General features: G+C 36.6%; 1 protein-coding gene across 2 annotated transcripts in view; it reads right to left on the bottom strand.

Moving 5' to 3' along the window:
* The window catches only part of sf3b2 (splicing factor 3b, subunit 2), a 66,061-nt gene extending 43,300 nt beyond the window's left edge, over positions 1-22,761 (bottom strand). Inside the window, exons 1-9 of one of the 2 annotated variants that reach the window (XM_028802963.2) lie at positions 22,583-22,761; positions 17,407-17,453; positions 16,590-16,661; positions 9,916-10,212; positions 9,747-9,809; positions 9,373-9,520; positions 7,261-7,382; positions 7,059-7,155; positions 4,971-5,065 (exon numbers count right to left, since the gene is read on the bottom strand). In XM_028802963.2, the coding sequence (XP_028658796.1) occupies positions 4,971-5,065; positions 7,059-7,155; positions 7,261-7,382; positions 9,373-9,520; positions 9,747-9,809; positions 9,916-10,212; positions 16,590-16,661; positions 17,407-17,453; positions 22,583-22,712 (1,071 nt within the window). In that variant the 5' untranslated portion in view covers positions 22,713-22,761. The remainder of the gene's footprint in view (positions 1-4,970; positions 5,066-7,058; positions 7,156-7,260; positions 7,383-9,372; positions 9,521-9,746; positions 9,810-9,915; positions 10,213-16,589; positions 16,662-17,406; positions 17,454-22,582) is intronic. The other variant, XM_028802966.2, reaches the window with a different exon arrangement.
* Between the last annotated feature and the right edge of the window lie 267 nt (positions 22,762-23,028).

The following is a 23,028-nucleotide window of genomic DNA, read 5'->3' as shown; positions in this document are numbered from 1 at the left end:
GCATGTACCAGAAATTAAAAGACCCACTGTCCTCAAAAACCCGCGAAGCAGCGAAAAATCCGTGATATATATTTAAATATGCTTACATATAAAATCCGCGATGGAGTGAAGCCGCGAAGGGCGAAGCGCGATATAGCGAGGGATTACTGTATTTAAACTAATAAATAATAACAATAAAATACATAATAGTATTACTGATAGCTGCACCATTACTTCAAGGCTTCAAGCCCAGGTGCATTACACAGTATTCACCAAATTAAAATAAAATAAAACCAGTGCAACTTGGTGATGACATCTTACCAACTGTACCATCATTTAGGCAAACTGCATTAATATGGACCTTGCTTCAAGCTAAGCTATATACATAAATAATAAAACTGCAACTTGCATTTATAATGCTGTTTGTGGTATAGCCCTATGGAAGCGCATTAGGGCCACTGTGAAGAAAAAAAAAATAGACACGGAAGAAAAAAACAAACTATATGTCGAGAATAAATTCGACATGTTGACTATGTCAAGATTAAAGTCGACATTTCCACTTTATTCTCATAGTTTATTTTATAATTAAAGTAGAATGTTGTAAACTAAACTTCATCCTAAAATCAATGTTTAATTTACTAGATTTTCTCAAACCCCGTCACAAGTTAATGCAGCACATCAAATACTTTGTGTTAAGTGTTCCCCGACCCAGTCATTAATCACTACGCTTCTTAAACTGACTTCCTCCGCACTAACAGCAGGCGCCTGCAGCAATCACCGCACAGAATCCATTCAGTTCAGGATATTCCTGCTCTCTACCAAAACCCCAGTTCCTATCTTTCCTTTCTCCACATTACCAATCACCACACGATAAACGTCTTTGTGAAATTAAAACTAGTTATTAACTTAGCCGACGGGAGTGTTCAGAACTTTAAAAATATCTTCGTTATACATGTTTAATTATGCCATCCATTCAGAGTTGCGCCCATCTCTGAACGAGTCGCCAGCACATCGCAGGATCAATACAAGCAAAACATACACTAGCAAGTACAAAAACAAGTACAACTTGGCTTGCAGTATTATCCAGTAGTATAGAAACAGTATTTACACATCTGACCTTTTAAAACTAAAGTATCTCCAGGCGACGGACGTGACTCCTTTTTTTTGGCAAAAGTTCTTCTGTTCATCATGTTCAACTTTATGGTCGGCTTCAGTTTTGGAATGCTACCTATTTGGTGGTGTAGTAGTGAAAAAGAGCCCTAGTGCAACAAATCTGTGTTTAGCGGTGTAGCAGTGAAAAAGGTCCCAACTTGAACAGTTTCCTGCTGTGCCACGTTCCGAACGTCGTTTAGGCAATTTAAACCAGTGTTGCGGTATAAGAAAAATCCATATCATAAAAAAAATTTAAAAACGGTTTTCGGTATGAACCGGTATACCGCCCAGCACTAGTTTCAGTTAATGACTGTTTCAACCTGTGTGTGACATTGATGATCATTAGCACCTGTTTGGTATAATTGGTTGATCATATACCTGACTATAATCCTACAAAATCCCTGACTTTGTGCAAGTGTACCTATAAGAATTGATGCTGGTTTGAAGGCAAAAGGTAGTAACACCAAATATTGATTTGATTTAGATTTTTCCTTTGTTCGCTAACTTTGCATTTTGTAAATTGATAATAAACAATCATTTATATTTCTGAAAGCATTCTTTGTTTATAGCATTTTTTCACACCTGCCTAAAACTTTTGCACAGTACTGCACATAAACAATAATAAAAAAAAAATCAGCCATCACTTTAATGTTTTAGGGGGATATGATTGTAGATACCAGTTCTGCACCCAGTCAGAGTTTTCTCCTACATACTGGGGAACTGAAATGACTGACATAAGTCCAATTACAAGCACGACAACTTGTTAAACCCTGCATGCTTCATTAAGAAACCAACAAACATGGACTAGTTCTTTAAATACCGTAGATTCACCTACTCCAAACCAATCTGTGTCACACTCACAAGAGTCATCCCAAAACCCTGAACTAAAAAGGAATGTTTAAAAAAAATAAAATACAATCCTGGTTTTCTAAAGTCTGGATGATCTTTTACCTTGAAATTTGCAACAGCAATTATTGGTTATTGGTGGGATGATACTACCAAATGAAATCACAAAGCCTTCAGCTATACAGACATGTGGAAACAAAACATGCTACTTGCTAAAGTAAGTCATTTGACGTTTTTATTAAAAAAAAAAAAAAAAAAAAATTTTTAGGCTTTAAATAAATTTTAGCATGTTTGTACAAGCCAGGAGACAATGCATAAACCATGATAATTTTACTTCAGTCATTTTGAGTATGGATTTAATTTCAATTTAGCTTTCATTTTTCATTCCAACTTCTATCATAGGATTTACGTTAAAAATGAAACACTAGTCATTTTGGTTAGTTTATACTAAATGACAATAACTGTGCAAATATCATGCTTTCAGGCAATGACGACTGGGAGTTGGGGAGGATGGTGGTGGTCGAGGCCAAATTAACATTTTAAAAGGAAAAGCCAAGATAACTCTTGTGTAGTTTTCAATTTGGCCACTAAGTGTCCTCATTGCTAACTGATGTATTGTGAGGTGTGAAAATATCCTTATTTAATATTTCAAAAAACAGATGTGCAAATGGTTAGCTAAAAAGAAAAGAAGTCAGCCTCTCCTATCTAGCAGCCTTCAAAGCAAAATTGTTTTGGGTGTCAAATGACTTAAGCAAAGTTATTTGTTGAGTAAGCCGAAAAGGTTTTAGTAGTGAAAGATTCACAACAAACTCAAATCATCACTCATGTGTACAGCATTCAGTAGACTGTAGCAAATCACACCATCAGTTATTTATTGGTGCTTCTGATTAATACAATGGTACCATAGCTATTTCACATTATTTACATAACTAAATTTCATTTGCTTTGCATAGTATGCATTTTTCTTGCTAATCTAAATACATCAGCCTTAAACTCCTGGCACACCTGTACAGAAAATTAGGCTCAAGCAGCAACCCCTTCGGATGTAATAATACATTTCAAATTCTTTTTGGGGCACTGACGAGCATACGCGAGTTGCTTCCCTTGTGGGAGATGAGTCCTGCAGAGCTGATCAGAGAGCACAACACTCTTCAAATGCACAAGCCCACTAAGGGTTTGTTTGATATAAAAAAAACTACAGCCATTATCAGTAGCAATACACCATGATGCCAGATGAAACACACTTGTATATAAGTATACATTTTTGAAACCTCAGGTCTTTTCCTCACAGAAGCCTGAGAGACTGCAGTCTTTTGCCAATACTGAAATTACGTCAGTGGAGCCTGGACAGCAGCAGCAAAAGCTACTTAAGGATGCACACATGACTTTCTCGCCACCCTTGATTCCATTCATGAATCCAGGCTGAATTTGTCTGAACATGGACTAAACAAGTTGTAGAGAAAGCTACACAGGGATGCTTTGATATGTTTACTCCAATGCATCTCATTGCTGATGCTAATTTATTTACAGTTTCTCAGTTCTTAGATAAGCTTGCTCCAACAAATTGTGAACTGGGCAGAGATCTCGTGTACAGAAGAACTTCAAAATGCAGCATGAAAACCTGTTTTAACACAGCTAATGAGCTTATTCAAACTGAATTTTAATTACATAAGCAATGCTACTGCTTGGTTATTACAATATCTTCCCTATTCTTATTCTCTTATGAGTCCTACAGTGGTATGTACTTGTAACCTATATGCTCATCAATTTATAGCTGCTAATCTTGCAACATAAGCGGGGAATGGATGCTTTGTCAAAGATAAACCTACGCTCAAGATCTTTATGGTATTCCACCAGAATTATCATGATTCGCCTAAAATGTGGAACAGTGCACATGTGGTTTTGAGAGGTTTTGTATCTGGCTGGCTAACACAGTTGGAACATTAACCAAAGTTCATTCTGTTTCGCAAATACCTGTGGTCATGTGACAATTTATGTAACTCACTTCGTGTAACTCTGTGCTTTATTCATGACAATGATAGTATGCTGGGCTAAATAATGTACTCTGATGATTAAATTTACTCACATTTCTGTCCCCATTCCAAGAACTTTTCTTTAACATTGTGGCACATGACATTATTCTAAAGAAAAAGTCCATTCATAGTTTGGCACACTGTTGCCAGGTAATAATGTTCAAATATTTTATAATCTGTATGTGAAAGAACCCAAAAGCATACCACTAAAATATGAGCCAAAAATCCAAAAATAGCCCATACAGATAACCAGAAGGATGGGTATAGACTAATTGAGAATTTCTAAAATTCTCATCAGCAAGAACTAGTGATTAATACAACAAAAACAATTTTTCATCTTTAGAAATGTATATTTTTTAGACCCACTAAAACTATAATATTCTTTGTTTTGATAGTTGCAGAACTCTTGAGTCAATCACACACAATTTGAGTAATGATGCAGCATGTTGTGCTTCTATCAAAAGCCAGGTATAACTTGGCAATATATAGCATATATGAAAGAGGTCAATGTCAGCAATCAAAAAAACAGCAGGATGTTCCTTGTGAATCCACTCTTAATAGCCAAAGTACATAAGAAGCAAGTATTTGACTTCCACTGCCATCCTAAATTTCAATCGATTCATATGTTTAGTTCTACACACTTTTACTCTCTCACACACTGAAATCCCTTTTGAAACATAACCACTATAACCGTTAACGTGAGCACATTTAATCTCATGGTACAGGTTTAAAGACTATAAATGGGTTTGTCAGCATATTAAAAAAAAAAAAAATACCATCTTTAGCCACCAAACGGACATCTGTGATTAATACGCACAATTAAGTTCTCTTGACAAAATTAACACAGTTGAATATCTAAAAATGTGTCTATCAAAAAATAAAAAATCCAATTCCCTTATTAAAATAATTTAACTTTAATCCATATGTTCTTTAATTTTCATTGACTTAATCCATACATACTTCTTTTTTTGAAGTTATTATCTCATCATCTTCCGTTTCTGATAAACTGGCTGCCACAGATGACCGCATGTCTACATCAGGCATTTCTTCATCTTCTGCAAAGAAACACGAGAACAGATTGCTCTGAAAGATTTATTAAATTACAGCTGTACATGGTCTTATAAACGCATTAACAAAAATGTCAATGGAAGTCAATATATTGCAGACTACACAAATATGGATTTATACAACTATGAATTCTTCACTTTCAAAAACAGATTTGGAATACAGTACACCCCCCACAGGAAAGACATTGGTCTGTGACCATCTGCCACCATTTACTAAGGTGCATGACCATTTACTAAGGTGTATTGCGTCCAAATTATTTAGAATTCTGTATAACTAGATTTATTTAAATCATTTAAGTGAAATGAGACCCAACCCTGGATGAGGGACCGGGGTCCATCTTATGGCACACTCATGCATACACCCACACTAACACATACTGTGTCATTCAGAGTTGCTAATTAACTTGACACACATTTCTGAAATGTCAAAAGGAAAAGAAATGCAGATATGGAGTTGAATGGTCACACTCCTCCACAGACAATGCCTGGTGTTATATAAATCAAACATTCTTTTCTCACATAGTGTTCAGGCAAAAAATACCATCATCCCCTTATTCTTAGGAGGTGGACCAAGATATACATTGGTAAGGAAAATTAAGCCTAAGCCAAGAAGTAATAATGAATTAATGTTTTGTATAAAAAGCAAGATTTGAATTGTATGGAATAGATTTTAACATCAATATAGTGTTATTCTTGTAATAACAAATCAGACAAGAATGAATCAAAAAGCTATGATTAAACCAATGATCTTCTCTAGGAGAGTCTTTTTTGTTAAATTTATTAAATTTCACCAATTTGCAATGCAGCATCAGCTTGGTGTTAAAAACAATTTAATAAGGCAAAAAGACAATGTTTCAGTCTCATAGTAGTTTAGTGAATTCTGCAATTTTTGGCATGTTAATACTTGCAAGCTAAATTTAAGTTTCAGAAAAGTAAAATGCACAAAAAATACTTGAAAATCCTAGGTTTTATAACCATTGAACAGTGCAATTTCATGTCTAACACATTTATTCACAAACATGCTTATTAAAATGTATATACATGTGGGGGTCAGAAGCCTATCCCAACAACTTTGGGAACATGGCAGAAACCATCACAGGCCCAAATGCAAGTCCCTCATGAGTCCCACTCAATCAGGAACACACAGTAACTAATACTCACAAAGGGCCAATTTGCAAGCTCTCGTTAATAAGAGCATTTCTTTTTTTTTCTTTTAAGCGGTTATACTGCTATAAAGAAAGTATAAACAAACCATTTAATATGTATTAATATTAAAAATGTGATATTTTAAAGTAATACAGGGTGGGGCATAAAGATCTCCCACATTTCGAGGGAGAACTGTGTGGGCTGTAGTGGGGATAGAGAGGTGGGATAGGTTTCATACAGTAGGTTAGGCTCTACCGTTTTCAGTACCCATCATGGATTGGACCAGTGAACATCGGGACTTTGTTGTTCAAGCATATTATGAGAACAACCATTCTGTGATAGCGACGCAGAGAGCATTCTGTACACAATTCGTGCTCAGTCAAAATGCATCTGTATCAGATCAGAAAACAATTTTGCTATGGATTTCTAACCTTCGGGCAACTGGGTCCACACTGAAAAGAAAAATCACCTGGCAGACCTATGGCTGTTTGAAGAGGATTCTGCAAGCCGATTTAAAACTGCATCCTTACAAAATGATGTTGGCTCAAGAATTAAGTAAGAAAGATCACGCCAACCGCATAGCCCTAAGTGAAGAAATTCTTGAACAGGTTCCCACTGCACCTGTTCTTCAGAGTAGCTCAATTCCAGTGGAGCCGTAAACAAGCAACGATGGCTGCCACTTGTCCGATAGTATTTTTAAAACAAAGCTGTTTATGTACTTTTCAGAAATATATACATTTTTTTGATAGTACTGTTAATTTTTTATACCCTTCAAAATGTAGGAGATATTTATGCCCCACCCTGTATTATATCAGAATATACATTAATGACTTACCTGCTGTGTTACCAAGTTGCTCTTGTCTCATCTCTTTCAGCTGCAAGATCTTTTCTAATGCCTGTGGGATTTTTGGACCTGTACCTCCATCATCGCCCTAAAATGAAGTACAAGATATTGGGGGGGGAGTAAATCAAACACTCATACACCTTAAACATTTACTTGAATTAGTATGTTATAATACCAATGAATATTAAGATACCTCTCGTATATCCTCTCCAGGTGGTGGAGGTGGACCTCTTGATCTGGGACTTGGGGTTGTCATTGAAATTCCTGGTGGACCAAGTGTAACACCTGGAGGTGGAGGTCCACTAGGGGCACTGCCTTTACATAAAAAAGTAAAGTTATTTAAATGCAGATCTTTGGTATTAATGCGGTCAATAACATATATTCTGTTGTAAATTATCACTTTTTTCCCCCCCCAAAAAGGTATTATAAATAAATAAATAACATTTTCAACAATATCATTTAAGTCAACAGAAAGACAAAGGCTAAAAAAACATAGGTCTGTAAAATTGCCTATGCATCCTTTATTTAACTGGAAAATGGCACTTTCTACTTACAGGGGTTACCAGCAAAATAAACATTAAATAAAATCAAATTCAACCAGGTTTATAACATTCAACTGAAAATGTGTTCTTGCACACTTAGTTAGAAAACACAACCTTCCTGTCAGTGTAACACTGATAGGCAACATCTTTTTTCTTTTTTAAGCTTGATATTAAGGTCTATACAAGAAAATATTATATGCAGAAAATGTAATCACTACATGACCTCAAAAAACAACTTCATTCCTCCATCCCAGGCAGCTATCATTGTTTACAAAGAATTAACAAAATGTTAGCAATTTTAGTTAACATTTCCAACAATTTTATTAAAATTACACAATAAACCCAAACTGTAATATTTTCAATGACAGAAAGTCACTGAACTTATTTTAGTATTTTTTTTTTTTTTAATTTTTAAAAATCAAAGATTCATGCCATGTCCACAATGGCGCCTATTTAAGTATTAAGATGCATTTCATTTGATTAATTTATTGCTTGAAAGCATAACTATAACATCTTTTGGTTTCCTTTGGATATTCCATTGCCATCTCCTGTACATTACAATTTAAACTGATTACTATTAGAAGCAGCCAACTGGTGGTGCAGTCTTGCATAATTTGCAGAGTAGTTTTAATCAACTGTTGCTTGACTGTGGACATGAACACATTCTGCCACAACATAGCCATCAATAAAATCACAAGGCAAATTAGTAAATATTCATACAGACTATATGCTTAACACAAAACTGTGCGTGAAAAAACCTTTAGGAGGGGAGGACACACATGCACACACTTGGTCAAATTCTTTTTGCCTCCAGTCATTGTCTTTTAATAGCCTAGTATGAGATAAATTGCTTTACAAATATAATTGTTGCATTTTTTCCAGAAGTACACACTACATTTGCTTTAATGTGTCCAGAGGAATATTTTGGACAGAACAAGTAAATAAATGTATTGTGACAAATAAACTATTTCATTAAGTACAAAATCATTAAATGGGTCATGAAATATGTTTTTGTTGCTTATGTCTTTATTTAATTATTTCTTCATGTAATTATTTTCATAAATGCTGTGTGAAATGAAAATCTTCATTTTGACCAGTCAAAGCAGAGGATGGGCTCTAGTGAGTACAGCGTTTTGATTGGTGAATCGTTGCTAGAGGGGGTGCTTAACGTCACAACATTGCATGTACATAAGAAGCACAGAATTCTAAGGAAAGAACAGCATATGCTCAAAATTGTGACTGTATCCATGGGTTCAAGAAAACAGTGCGCAGTATTAATGCACAAAGCAGCTACTTTAATTCAAAAAGCCCTGAATCATCATCATCATCCTCTCGGGGTCTGCTTATAATTGTAACAGATGACCAAAAATTTATGGACACTACCAATGATTCATCAATCAAAACAACAATAATCTCTGGAGCCCATTCTCTCCACTCTGATGGGTTAAATTAACAGTTTTCATTTAAGCTTTATTTCATGTTGCATGGGGTGTCATTGAAATAAATGAAAAAAATAAAATGAATACAAAGTAAAAAGAATGTATATCATGACAATTTATTCTCACATATCATTGTGTTTTTACGTTTGTCATATTTCACAATAAATTTGCGTATTTATATTATTTTGTCAGAAATATTTCTCCATAAATAAAGCTATCTAAGCTTCTTTAACAAAGACAAAAACTAAGCATTGAAAGAAAAAAAAAATATTGCTTTTATTGAATTATTTACACGCAACTGACATGCTAATATTCACAACATACCACGCAAAGGAAGTTGAGGAAGTGGAGGCATTGATGGCATTGGAGGTCTTGGACTTGGCTCTGGCGCACGGGGTCCTGGAATTGAAATTCCATGTTGCATTTTAGCCAGTTCCTGCTGTTGCCGCTCATGTTCTAGCAAAACTGCAGCCTAATAGAAGAAACAGGCAAAGGACAAATTTTGTATCACAATTCCATTTTTTTTTTTTTTTTTTTTTTTTTTTTTAACAACACAAACTTCAGTTTCATCGTCAAGCAGTAAATTGCTTATAAATACAAGACTACATCACCAAACAAAATGGCAAATTATTTTTGAAGGATATTTCATTTTGATTAAGACAGTATTATTAAACTTCTCTAATATAATTAAACATTACCCGTTTTTGTTGTTCAAGCAGCTCCTGTTCTTTCAAGTGTTCATCTAAAACACGATCATTATTCTGGCATTTAAAAAAAAAAAATAAACACACACACAAAAAGGTCAAATGATTTAGGCCCTAGCATATTTATGCACATTGCCAATAGTTTTTTTCAGTTTGTACTTACTTGTTGTATTTGCTGCTGTTGTTGTTGCTGCTGCTGCTTGACTCGCTCCTCCTGCTGCAAAAGCATTGCAGCACGGTGCTGTGCAATCTTTAACCGATCTTCTTCTGATAAGCTGCTGGGGTCTATGACAGGCATGTGCAAAGGAGGAACCATGCCAGGTGGAGGAGGCGGCGGAGGTGGGGGAGGTGGAGGAGGTGTCCCAGGCAAGCCCATTGGAAAAGTCAAACCCATACCTTGAGGCATTCCTGGAGGTAATCCCAATGGATGTGGAGGAGGAGGAATGGGCATACCGGGTATCTGATGAAAAGAAAAAATGTAATACATTTTGGCTGATTGTTCAGTATGGAAATTTGTATTTGATGTTGCAAGTTTGTTTTTTTTTAATTTTTAAAAGCGATTGCTTTATCTTATGATCTACACCATGGGTTTTTAATGTACAGTTCTTAGTGCACCATCTGGCTGCAGGTTTTATTTCAAACCAGTTTCAAAAACCAGTTTTTATTTTCACTACAGACTAGCAACATATACTTTTCATTGCAGTGGTTCCCTACCCTAAGTGTGGTTCATGAACTGACTGCAGCCTGCGAGTAGGAGTCTACTTGTACATAAAGTGACATTTAAAAATGCTCAGATGTTTAAATGTGTCTTGTACTGTACATAAATAATTTACATGCTCATATAAAACATTTGTATACCAACCTATATAAAACAAAGTGGCATTCTCATCTTTTCAATGACAAGACACCCAAGACGGTAAAGCTGAGCAATAACCCTTCCAAACTCATCTGTTAAAAACTTTAGCTAAAGGGTGAATTTTCTGTGGAACTTCTACAGCAAGTTCTTTGGCAAGAAAATATCTGGATCTCTATCTTTTAAGGCTCTATCACTCATCAGCAAATGACAATTGTGCAGATATAGCCTGACAACATTTTTCTGATCATCATCTTCTGTAAAAAAAAAAAATTCATTTAAAGCCAAGAAACCAATGGCAAAATGCCTACTCCTTTAATAACCCAATTTTAGTAACTTCAGCCAGCATGCATATTTTGGCACATTCCGTTTCTTACTTAAAATAATGAGGTGTAATAAAAAAAAGGAACATGCAAACAAGATGAGATTTTTTGTGCCAGTTTGCTAATGCATTTGCATTGTATCTCTAACTTCCTTTTATTTTTCATTTTCATCTTTTCATCATAATGACTCCTTAAGCAAGATGGTGGCTGTTACAAATTTAAACTGAACATGTTGATAACTGGATGTTTAGAGGAAATAGACGTTAAGCGTACAACTCCACGATACAGATGGGAGAAGGAATGTCAAGGTGCCACACTGAAAATAAAGGCAGAGGTCTGGCAGCCACTCTAAGTAGACTTTCCACTGGCTTAAGGTTTGGAGATTTAAAAAAAAAAAAAAAATTGTTTTTAGACACAGTGGAACCTCGAGATACGAGCACCTCTGTATACGAGAAATTCAAAATACGAGGAAAGTATGAGCGAAAAATTCAGCTGTAAATACGAGCATTGGTTCGCGTAACGAGCCAGGCTGTGGGTATAGCTCGCGGCTTAGCAAGGGGGCGTGGTAGCATTTGCGAGCCGCGATGTCTGCGTTTCTCACTTAAGTGCACAGGTGGGAAACTGCCCACATCCATGATTGTTCCTGTGGCTGATGGGCTGCAGCTGCCTCCCCGCATATATATATATATATATATATATATATATATATATATATATATATATATATATATATATATATATATATATATATATATATATATATAGAGAGAGAGAGAGAGAGAGAGAGAGAGAGAGAGAGAGAGAGAGAGAGAGAGAGAGAGAGAGAGAGAGAGAGAGAGAGAGAGCTCGCGTGTAGCTGAACAGGCGAGCCAAACAGCTGAAGCAGGACGGTGTAGAGAAGGTCAGCTGCATTAACAGTGTCTCGCCTGTTGCAGAGCCCGCAGGTGACATGCTAACAGAGAAGAAGCAACGGCGATTGTCTTCTGTTTTTAAACACGGCATCCTTTTGACGTTTTAACCTCGTGTTAAAGGATTGTTATTCTTGTGTATTTTAAACCTCCACTTCACAACTGTTTTAAGGATTATTTATTTAAAGATTTATTGAATGCTCTACTGCACTTTGGACACCTGTTTTGATTCTTTTAATAATCAGTTATATTATTTACCACTGTTATTTATTAAAGGTAGACTACAGTATATATAATTTATCAGTGTTATTTGTTAGGAAAATTGATTTTTATGTTAATATATTTGGGGTGCAGAACGGATTAACTGGATTTCCATTATTTTCAATGGGGAAGTTTGTTCTAGATACGAGAAATTCGCTATACAAGCTCAGTTCTGGAACGAATTAAACTCGTATCTAGAGGTTCCACTGTATATACTGCAATCCAGAGAGCAACTAAATTGTGTAGATTTTTGCTTTTTGATGTGGATTTATAAAATATGAAATACATATTTAATAAAGAAACACACATACTGTATGATACACTAATAACATTAGAATGGCCGGGGATAGTGCGTATGAGTCTTTGCGACTTCCAGCAATTTTACACAGTTTTAATCAACTTGCCCTCTCTGCTTGACTGGATCAAATTTTTCAATCAATTTTTTACCCACTTTTACAAAACCGATTTCCTTCAAACTCTGTATGCATGCTGATCTCTGGTGATAATGCAATATTTCATCAGTTTTGACCTGGTATCTGTACGTTAATTACTTAATTTTTTTTTTTTTTTTTTTAGCGACCAAACACACACTAGTTTTTAGCCAACACACATTTACAGTTAGGTCCATAAATATTTGGACAGACAACATTTTCTAATTTTGGTTCTGTACATTACCACAGTGAATTTTAAATTAAACAACTCAGATGCAGTTGAAGTGCAGACTTTCAGCTTTAATTCAGTGGGGTGAACAAAACGATTGCATAAAAATGTGAGGCAACTAAAGCTTTTTTTTTTTTTTTTTTTAAAACACAATCCCTTCATTTAAGGGGCTCAAAAGTAATTGGACAATTGACTCAAAGGCTATTTCATGGGCAGGTGTGGGCAAGTCCGTCGTTATGTCATTATCAAGTAGATAAAGGGCCTGGAGTTGATTTGAGGTGTGGTGCTTGCATGTGGAAGATTTTGCTGTGAACAGACAACATGTGGTCAAAGGAGCTCTCCATGCAGGTGAAAGAAGCCATCCTTAGGCTGCGAAAACAGAACAAACCCATCCGAGAAATTGCTACAATATTACGAGTGGCAAAATCTACAGTTTGGTACATCCTGAGAAAGAAAGCAAGCACTGGTGAACTTAGCAATGCAAAAAGACGTGGACGTCCACGGAAGACAAGTGGTGGATGATCTCAGAATCATTTCCATGGTGAAGAGAAACCCCTTCACAACAGCCAACCAAGTGAACAACACTCTCCAGGGGGTAGGCGTATCAATATCTAAGTCTACCATAAAGAGAAGACTGCATGAAAGTAAATACAGAGGGTGCACTGCAAGGTGCAAGCCACTCATAAGCCTCAAGAATAGAAAGGCTAGATTGGACGTTGCTAAAGAACATCTAAAAAAGCCAGCACAGTTCTGGAAAAACATTCTTTGGACAGATGAAACCAAGATCAACCGCTACCAGAATGATGGCAAGAAAAAAGTATGGAGAAGGCGTGGAACAGCTCATTATCCAAAGCATACCACATCATCTGTAAAACACGGTGGAGGCAGTGTGATGGCTTGGGCGTGCATGGCTGCGAGTGGCACTGGGACACTAGTGTATATTGATGATGTGACACAGGACAGAAGCAGCCGAATGAATTCTGAGGTGTTCTGATACAGATGGACAATGACCCAAAACATACAGCCAAAGCAACCCAGGAGTTTATTAAAGCAAGGAAGTGGAAAATTCTTGAACGGCCAAGTCAGTCACGTGATCTTAACCCAATTGAGCATGCATTTCACTTGTTGAAGACTAAACTTCGGACAGAAAGGCCCACAAACAAACAGCAACTGAAAGCCGCTGCAGTAAAGGCCTGGCAGAGCATTAAAAAGGAGGAAACCTTTGGTGATGTCCATGAGTTCAAGACATCAGGCTGTCATTACCAGCAAAGGGTTTTCAACCAAGCATTAGAAATGAATATTTTATTTCCAGTTATTTAATTTGTCCAATTACTTTTGAGCCCCTGAAATGAAGGACTTGTGTTAAAAAAAAATGCTTTAGTTGCCTCACATTTTTATGCAATCGTTTTGTTCACCCCACTGAATTAAAGCTGAAAGTCTGCACTTCAACTGCATCTGAGTTGTTTCATTTACAATTCATTGTGGTAATGTACAGAACCAAAATTAGAAAAAAGTTCTCTGTCCAAATATTTATGGACCTAACTGTATATGAATTAGCGGGGTTGGTTACGTGGTTAGCACATTGGACTTTCAATCAAATGGTCCAAGGTTCAAGACTAATGTAGACAAATTAAAAAATCATTTTGATTAATTGATATTGAAGTTTTGTCAAATTACTTCAATGATAGTTAAGCAGCATTGATCAAGTGGTTAGTCTGTTGGATATTCAATCAAATGATCAAAGGTCCAAGACCAATGTACACACAATTTTATTTTTTTTTTAATTTTAACAATTATATGTCAAAATACTCTTTTCAAAGATTTGGCGATATTGGTGCAGTGGATAAAGTGATGGGCTTTTTAAGAAAGAGTGAAGGCTTGATTCTCCAATAGACAAATGCACATTACCAGTGCTTCACACATGTAAGGTTTCACCATGGTTAGGTTTTTCTGAAATGAGAAATTAACTTGAATGAATGTTACATTTCACTTTAAATTCACAGGTTTGATTCCACTCTGTCACTAATGTCATTCATGTCAAATCACCTTCCCACCCAAGGCAAGGTTTCTGTAACATGCCGAGGACTGTGTGGCATTATGGTGGCTAAAAAAAGATTAAGCAACGCAATTTTATTCAAAAATGCACTAAAAAGTAAACAAAAAAAAAATCCTTGTATTAAGATATTGGTCGGTCATATGACTAAAAATAAAATTGTGGGACACATAAAAGAATGAACTTAATTCAATTAAAATGCATAGATTCATTAAATATAAATTTCTAACCAGCTTAAATATGGAAAGAATATGACATCATATAAAAACTGATAAAGATATGCAGGATAATGTTTATATTTGTAGAAAATTTCAAATTGCAAGTTATTTTTTAATCATTTAAGGAATCTATGCATTTTAATTTAATTAAATTACAGTAATCCCTTGCTATATCGTGCTTCGACTTTCGCGGCTTCACTCCATCGCGGATTTTAAATGAAAGCATATTTAAATATATATCGCAAATTTTTCGCTGGTTCGTGGGTTTCTGTGGACAATGGGTCTTTTAATTTCTGGTACATGCTTTCTCAGTTGGTTTGCCCAGTTGATTTCATACAAAGGATGCTATTGGCGGATGGCTGAGAAGCTACCCAATCAGAGCACATACTACGTATTAAATAAAACTCCTCAAATACATTGCGAGTTTATTGGGTGGGGTTGGGGGGGCTGTTCACACCCCTTGAGGATACGGACACTCGTCTACAAAATGCTGAAAGACTACCTTCACATTGCTCCCTTCCTTGCTGGGCTTACTTGCAGCTGCTTTGTCACGCGATATGCTTCCTGCACGGTGCTTCGCATACTTAAAAGCCCGAACAGCACCTATTGATTTTTGATGGTTTGCTTCTCTCTCTCTCTCTCTGACATTCTCTGCTCCTGACACGCATTCCTTAGAAGTGTAAGATATGTTTGCATTCTTTCAATTTTGAGACGGAACGGTCATCTCTGTCTTGTCATGGAGCACGTTTAAACTTTTGAAAAAGAGAAATGTTTGTTTGCAGTGTTTGAATAAAGTTCCTGTCTCTACAACCTCCTGTGTTTCTGTGCAAATCTGTGACCCAAGCGTGACAATATAAAAATAACCAGATAAACATATGGTTTTTACTTCAAGGATTTCCAACTTTCGCAGGGGGTTTTGGAACACAACCCCCGCGATCGAGGAGGGATCACTGTATTTTTATGGGCACTCCACGGTTTTATTTTTAGTCACAAATGACCAACAAAATCTTAGTGCAAGAAAAAAAAAATTTTAGAGCATTTTTAAATAAAATTGTCATGTCACATAACATTTTTTTTTTAACATTTTTTTCACAGGAATGAAAACAGACCAGGGAAGGGAAAGCGAGACATTTTTGGGTCTGCAACTGAGAACACCACTTTCCAGGGATGACAGAAAAGCATTCATATACCAATACTGTATCCCTAAACTAGAAAGTATAATGATATTTTTAGAGACTCAATTGGGCAGATGCCTATAAACAAGGGAAAAACTGGCTAAGTTTGTCTGTCACATCAGAAATCTGCTAAACCAAGGCCTGTTTACTAAAGATTGTTTATAAAAAGTGTAATGAAAACAAATTCAAATCAATCCTAAGAATTGACTTACAAAACTTAAGACTACCTTTTACATGTGATATTATTTTTGATACATTTAATACAAGTGTAGATATTACATTTAGCCAACAGTCATGAAAGCATTTGCTTTTTAATGCTTCTCTTAACTGAGGTAAAGCTTACTCTACTGTACTTGATGCATCATGGTAATCATCATAGGTTTTACCTGTCCGGGTAACGGTCCTCCTTTATCCACATCATCACTGCGGATCACTGGCTTGCTTGGCATAATTCCAGTCTATATATAACAAAGAAATTGTTAGAATCAAAGGTAAAAATGTGTTCTTTGCAAAAGGACATAAACTAACGAACTATGACAACAATAAATAATTTTCCTCCTTGACTAAATCATAAACTCATCAAATAGGAGTATTTTGTTACTTAACTCAAGAGTAACAAACTTCACAGACCATGTTATCACATTGGAATTAAGATCATATTCAATACAAGTGCACAGGATAAACAATTAAGATTCATATTAAGTAGGCATATAAATGATAAAATATAATGCATCTTGAACATTAAGGCTTAATTCATCAGACATGCTATATGAGCCTTATTCATTTATACATTTAAAAAATATGCTTATTCAATTGGCACATACAAAATATTGTCAGGAAAAGAAGGTAGGATAATACTTTGCAACACTGCCTCCGAGACCTTGATCCTAAATTTCAAATAAAAGCCCAGAGAATTTCTGGGCAGTGTCTTATATTCCTTTCCTGTCCACATTGGTCTTCTCCTGGTAATAAGGATTCCATACCAAGTTAACTTTCAACATCGATATTCATTTTGTATAAGCTATTATAAATGTTTGAGTGAGCCCAGTGATGAATTGGTTCTCTATACCGGGCACATTCATGCCACATTTTCAACACTGCAAGACAGCCTACAGCCCCACACAACATCGTAGTGGAATAAGCAAATTGATAAGCTAACCTAGTACAGCAAGAAGAAAAAAAAAAAAAAAAATACAAACTGACCTGCATACTGTAACTTTTTAGTCTTTCTACAAGCTCCTCCCTTGGGCCTAGAAAGAAAGAAGGAAACAAAAGTTAAAAAAAAACAAAAACTTTACATATGTCAGACATTCAGTCCAGTTTTTTTTTTTTTTTTTTGAAGACAGGACATATGCAAATCACTAAAACATGTGTATCACTAACACATAACACCCTCAATATTAGAAGTCTCATTGATAGGTTGTTATTCCTGACATTTAAAAAAAAAAAAATTTAAAGATGGCTAATTTTTGCTAATTAGCCCTTAGAACTTTTAAGTTAAACATGAATTTAGGACTGAAGCCAAAAAGCATCTTGGACTGAATGATCTCTAGTTTGACAAATTTCTTATATTAAAAATTAGTAAATATTTGAAAATATGAGTATTCAAATACTAATTTATGTATAATTTCACTGTCCTAACATAGACTTGGGCAGATATGTGATAGATGAAATTTAATGGAAGTATTATATGTTAGATGTTAAAAGGATAGATTTGATAGAGAACTTTATTTGTCCCCAGGAGGAAATTTGGCTTTTTAGAGAACCTCTTTAAATAAATAAATGCATAAATACTCGCACACACACACACACACACACACACTTTGGTATAAACACCAGAATGATTATAAAGCAATAAAATTAAAAATAAAGGAAATAAAACTTGTGACATGGCTGTCAGAGTCCCAGCAAGGAATTATGCAGACGTATTGCTATTGATATAAAGGAATCCCAATTATGTTTCTTGACACTTCCGCTGAATAATTTATTGTCTGAAAGTCCCCAGTGTTAGTGTATCAGAGAGAGGAGGTGCACCATTGTTCACAATGGCACTCAGTTTTATTTTCACATTCTCCTTTGCTACAACCTTCAGGGGGTCCAAAGTGCATCCTATACCTGAGCTTGCTCTTCAATTTGCCTGTTGATTCAGTGAATCTTTCTTGATGGCACACCACATTGTAGAAAATTGCACTGATCAGAGTTATACAGGATGTAAAAGATGTTACTTCACACATTAATGGGGCACAGTCTCCTAAGGAAAAAGAGCCTGCTCTGCCTTCCTTATATACTGTATTTCCACTATGTTCCACCAGCCCCTTTTATTAATGTGGACCCCCAAGTACTTGGAGTGGACCATCTCTGCTTCCACTCTGAAAGTACACCTTATGAGAAGGACCGAAGCATCATAATGGCCTCATCACTTTCTACATCCAGACAATGCACAGAAGCAAATAAAAAGATGTGTGGACTATAGGTTAAGGGAAGATATGCTTATGTTATACAGTAGAATTTATTAGTGAGGCCTACCTGAAGTACCATGTTCAGTTTTAGTCTCTCGCTTACAAAAAAAAGAACATGGCAGGGCCAGAGAAAATGCAAAGGAGAGTGACTAGGCTGATTCCAGGACCAAGAGGTATGAGCTTTGAAAAGAGATGAAAGGAGCTGAACATTAACAGGAGACACAAACTAAGTGTTAAAAAATTTTATAGGAATTAGTAAAGTAGATCCCAATTAGTTCAAAGTAAACTCTGCAAAAACAACATAGGAACACATCTGGAAACTTAAGGGTAGTTTTTTCACAAATGCTAGAAAGTTTTTCTTCACTTAAACAACCACACACATGCACAGGCAATAAATTACAAGTAGTGCGAGGGAGAGTATGGGTCTCGTTTATAAATATCTGTGTGGATTCTAGCATGAAAATATGCACATGGCAAAAAAAAAAAAAGAAAATGCGTAGGCCAAAAAAAAGATTTTCCCTTGTAAATCAAAATCATCTTATAAATGTGCATACGTGGACATGCCTCAAACAGCACTAGGTTGCCACCCTGTAGTAATCATAAAAAGACTAAACTAATGAACTTCAAACATATGCAACTGTGCTGCTGCAGATATTCATAGGCTAGTAGAACAGCCTTCCATTTGGTGCATCCAACCACCGCCAATATTTAAATAGATTTATGCCACTCGCTGCACTGCACTGCACTGCAACATTGCTCCTCTTCTCAATGAGGGTCTAGGAAATGCATTAGGCTGCAGTGTCTTGCTATCATCACCTGGCACATGTAAAGACATGATTTCTGTTGCAATGAATAGTATAGGCCATATGAAACACTTAAGAGTTCAGCCAGTACCAACAGGCCAGCTATCATAAGCACTTCAGCAACTCATCTGATCAATGCTACTTTGATCAGTAAATGGGTCGCGGGTTAACCCATCCAACCAAACCACAAATTTTCTTCTGCCTCATCTTGGCATCACAGATGACTTGTACAATGTCAGTAAAAGCAAGCATCATTCTCACTAGGTGCCCTTAATGCAGTGAGTGCTAACTATTGCCATGATTGCAGTAGGAAAATGAATGCTGCTGAAAATTTCCTGCTTATGCTTTCACATACAACCAAACCATGCAGAAAATGAATGAAGCACCATGTCAGTCGTCAATGGCTTCCAGCACAGCATGCAAGGAGGAGTTGAAGTTGGCTGAGAAATTCCTAACCTGTCAGCCAGTTCCCTTTGGTGGATGACCGACGCCTGTTGCCAGAAAGCCATCCGTTGTTAAAACATACATATGAACTGGTGTAGCTAGATTTTGGGCAGTCTGTCTTTCTAATGCAGTGGCCCACTCATTACATAGTTCCAAGAGAAGGTATCTTGAAATTCTGAAACAACTTATCCATCATGATGATGACTGGCATATAAGTAAATAATCAGACTCCCCCATAAAAGCACATTTTCTTTGTATATGACCATTCACATAGTCGAGCAGTACCAAACAAGCCATGCTGTGTGCCAAACCATTAAGCTATAAATAGGCTATAGGGAATGAGATTTAGTGCTTTCTGTACGCAGCGAGTGAATCACGTCTGTGTTTTTACTGCACTTTGGTTTCTAATTGTTAGAAGTGACAATTTGGTTTCTAATTGTTAGAAGTGACAATAGCATATAAAAAAAACAAACACCACAACAATTTTTCAGTTCAAACACACAACATTGGCCCGCTCAAAAGGGAACTACAATTGAGGCTGTACATCATACCTTTTGAGGCTTAAATGTTTGCCACAGGGCGGCACGGTGGCGCAGTGGTAGCACTGCTGCCTCGCAGTTAGGAGACCCGGGTTCGCTTCCTGGGTCCTCCCTGCATGGAGTTTGCATGTTCTCCCCGTGTCTGCGTGGGTTTCCTCCCACAGTCCAAAGACATGCAGGTTAGGTGGATTGGCGATTCTAAATTGGCCCTAGTGTGTGCTTGGTGTGTGGGTGTGTTTGTGTGTGTCCTGCGGTGGGTTGGCACCCTGCCCGGGACTGGTTCCTGCCTTGTGCCCTGTGTTGGCTGGGATTGGCTCCAGCAGACCCCCGTGACCCTGTGTTCAGATTCAGCGGGTTGGAAAATAGATGGATGGATGTTTGCCACGTTAACACACATTATAACAATGGCTTGGTGATAAACTAGGGAAATGCAGCCAAACCTGCTTATCAATGGTGTTGTCATTTTCCAGTTTCTCCAAACTGCTGCGTATGGGTCAGAACTGTCGTAAATATATCTGCATTTTCCCCATCAAGTTCTCTTATAATAAAATAGTGATGTTTGCTTGGACATACACATTTTGAGCCACTCTTGGAGCATACAGAATTTTTAGAAATCTGACCCCAGGACTTTAAGGACCTTTAAGGTCTTGATGTGATGTTAATTTGGACAGTCTAGGTCAGGAGTGAGCAACATTGGTCCAGGAGGGCTGCAGAGCATGCAGGTTTCAGTTCCAATCCAATGGATTTCATTAAGAAGTCATTTATTGCTGAAGAAGCATTTATTGCCCAAGTAACACTTTTTTGCTTCATTTTAGTTGTGTCGCTCAATAAGATTACTATTTTAACTGCTCCTTACTAGCAAAAAGACACAAATAAAGGAACCAAAAGCTGCCATCTGGCTTGTTTCTGTTTACATCTGTGTATACTTAACGTACACTATTTGGTTGTACTCAAAAGGAAACCAAAGAGAAACTGAAGAAGTGAAAATTACTCATCCATTTTAGGCTTCAAATCTCTTGGATGACAACAATAAAAAGAAAAAATAATCAATGATTTAAGAATGGCCTGCATTGCAGACTTAAAATACTAACAAGTCATGATATTAAATAATAACAGTTATTAGCTAAAGGATGGTTTTCTAATTAAGCAACTGGGTTCGGGCAAAATCCTGCAGTCCACCAATACAGACGCTCAGGACTCCTGATCTACCGGTAGGTGAATGTAATAGACATGTTTGTTGGGCTAAACGGCCTGTTCACGGCTTTTTTAGTATCCTAATTTCCAAAACGTAGTAAATCAGTTAAATGTACATTTCAGGTGGAAATCGCCAAAGTCAAACCTCTATTAGGCGTTTATATTATATACACCAAAAAATAACAGTCCGGTTTACATTGTGTAGGTTTCTTCAGGAACGTTAAAGAGATCTAGTGTAATAGAGCGCGTGTTTGTGTACCCTGCAGTGAATGGATAACCAAATAAAGGACTCCCAATGGTACTTAAGGCGCAAAACAGAAGCGAACCTTCTCTTCCAATTCTGACCCAGCGATACTGTGTATGCTGTGCAGGGAAGTATTTTCAGTTTACACCGGTTTTATCACTTAAACACTTACAAAATGATGCATTATTAAATAAATCAATTGTAGTTAATATGTCATCTAAATGTGTATCGCAATATAGATCACCCCTATATCTGAAGTCAACGTGCGATTATCACGAAAAAAAACACGCGAATTGCTTTCCCTTGCGAACAACAGATACATAGCAGATACAAGCAACTTGCTGGAGTCCAAAATTACGCTACACATGGAATGAGAACAATACATCTATGTCAAATTCTGCCTATTTTTTTACGATTGTTTACGAAACAACTCGGTTTTAACCCGAACGTCAAATCGTAATACATGAACAATTTAGAAATCTTTTCCCTCATGTGTTAAAAATACCAAAGCATGCATTTGAAACAATACATGAACAAGATATCACAGACTATAATACCCAAGAGCCAATATTATGATTAATAGCATTTCCAAAAGTTAACTCTAAAAGCAGCAAAGCCGGGTAAGTCTTCCAAACTCAAGTCCGCGGCCTCTCATTCCAGTCGAGAAATGCTCGCCATTCTCGTTTCTCTCCTTACCCATATTAGGAGCGCCGATTTCGGCCAGTTTAGTCTGCAGCTCCTGAAGAGTCCATGTACTTAACACAGCCACAGGTCCCCCTAAATCAGTCGAGGTTTGTTCAGCTCCAGGTGGCCCGTCGGTCGCCATGTTTAATGCGATTCACACTCGCACCACGGAAGCTCCAAACGCAAGCGACGACGGGTAGGTTAAAGGTCGTCCGTAAAGCCTTGTGGGAATATGAGTCTTTAAGTCAGCGCGACACAACCGTCAAGTCATTTTGTTGCTTCCCTTTCAGTTTACTGCAGGCAAAACGTAAGATGCCACTTGAAAAATTCCATTATCAACAAAGACCGTATGGCACTGTTCTCATTTAAGAATTTCCTGTATAAACATCAATAAATATATAATTTTTACGCAAAACAGGCGTGTCTATGACGTAATGTATACGTTGTTTTCTAGGAGT

This window comes from Erpetoichthys calabaricus, chromosome 1 (genome assembly GCF_900747795.2).
Source record: "Erpetoichthys calabaricus chromosome 1, fErpCal1.3, whole genome shotgun sequence".
Taxonomy (NCBI): Eukaryota; Metazoa; Chordata; class Cladistia; order Polypteriformes; family Polypteridae; genus Erpetoichthys; species Erpetoichthys calabaricus.
Note: the sequence above shows the minus strand (reverse complement) of the source record. Positions and strands in the feature narration are given on the sequence as shown.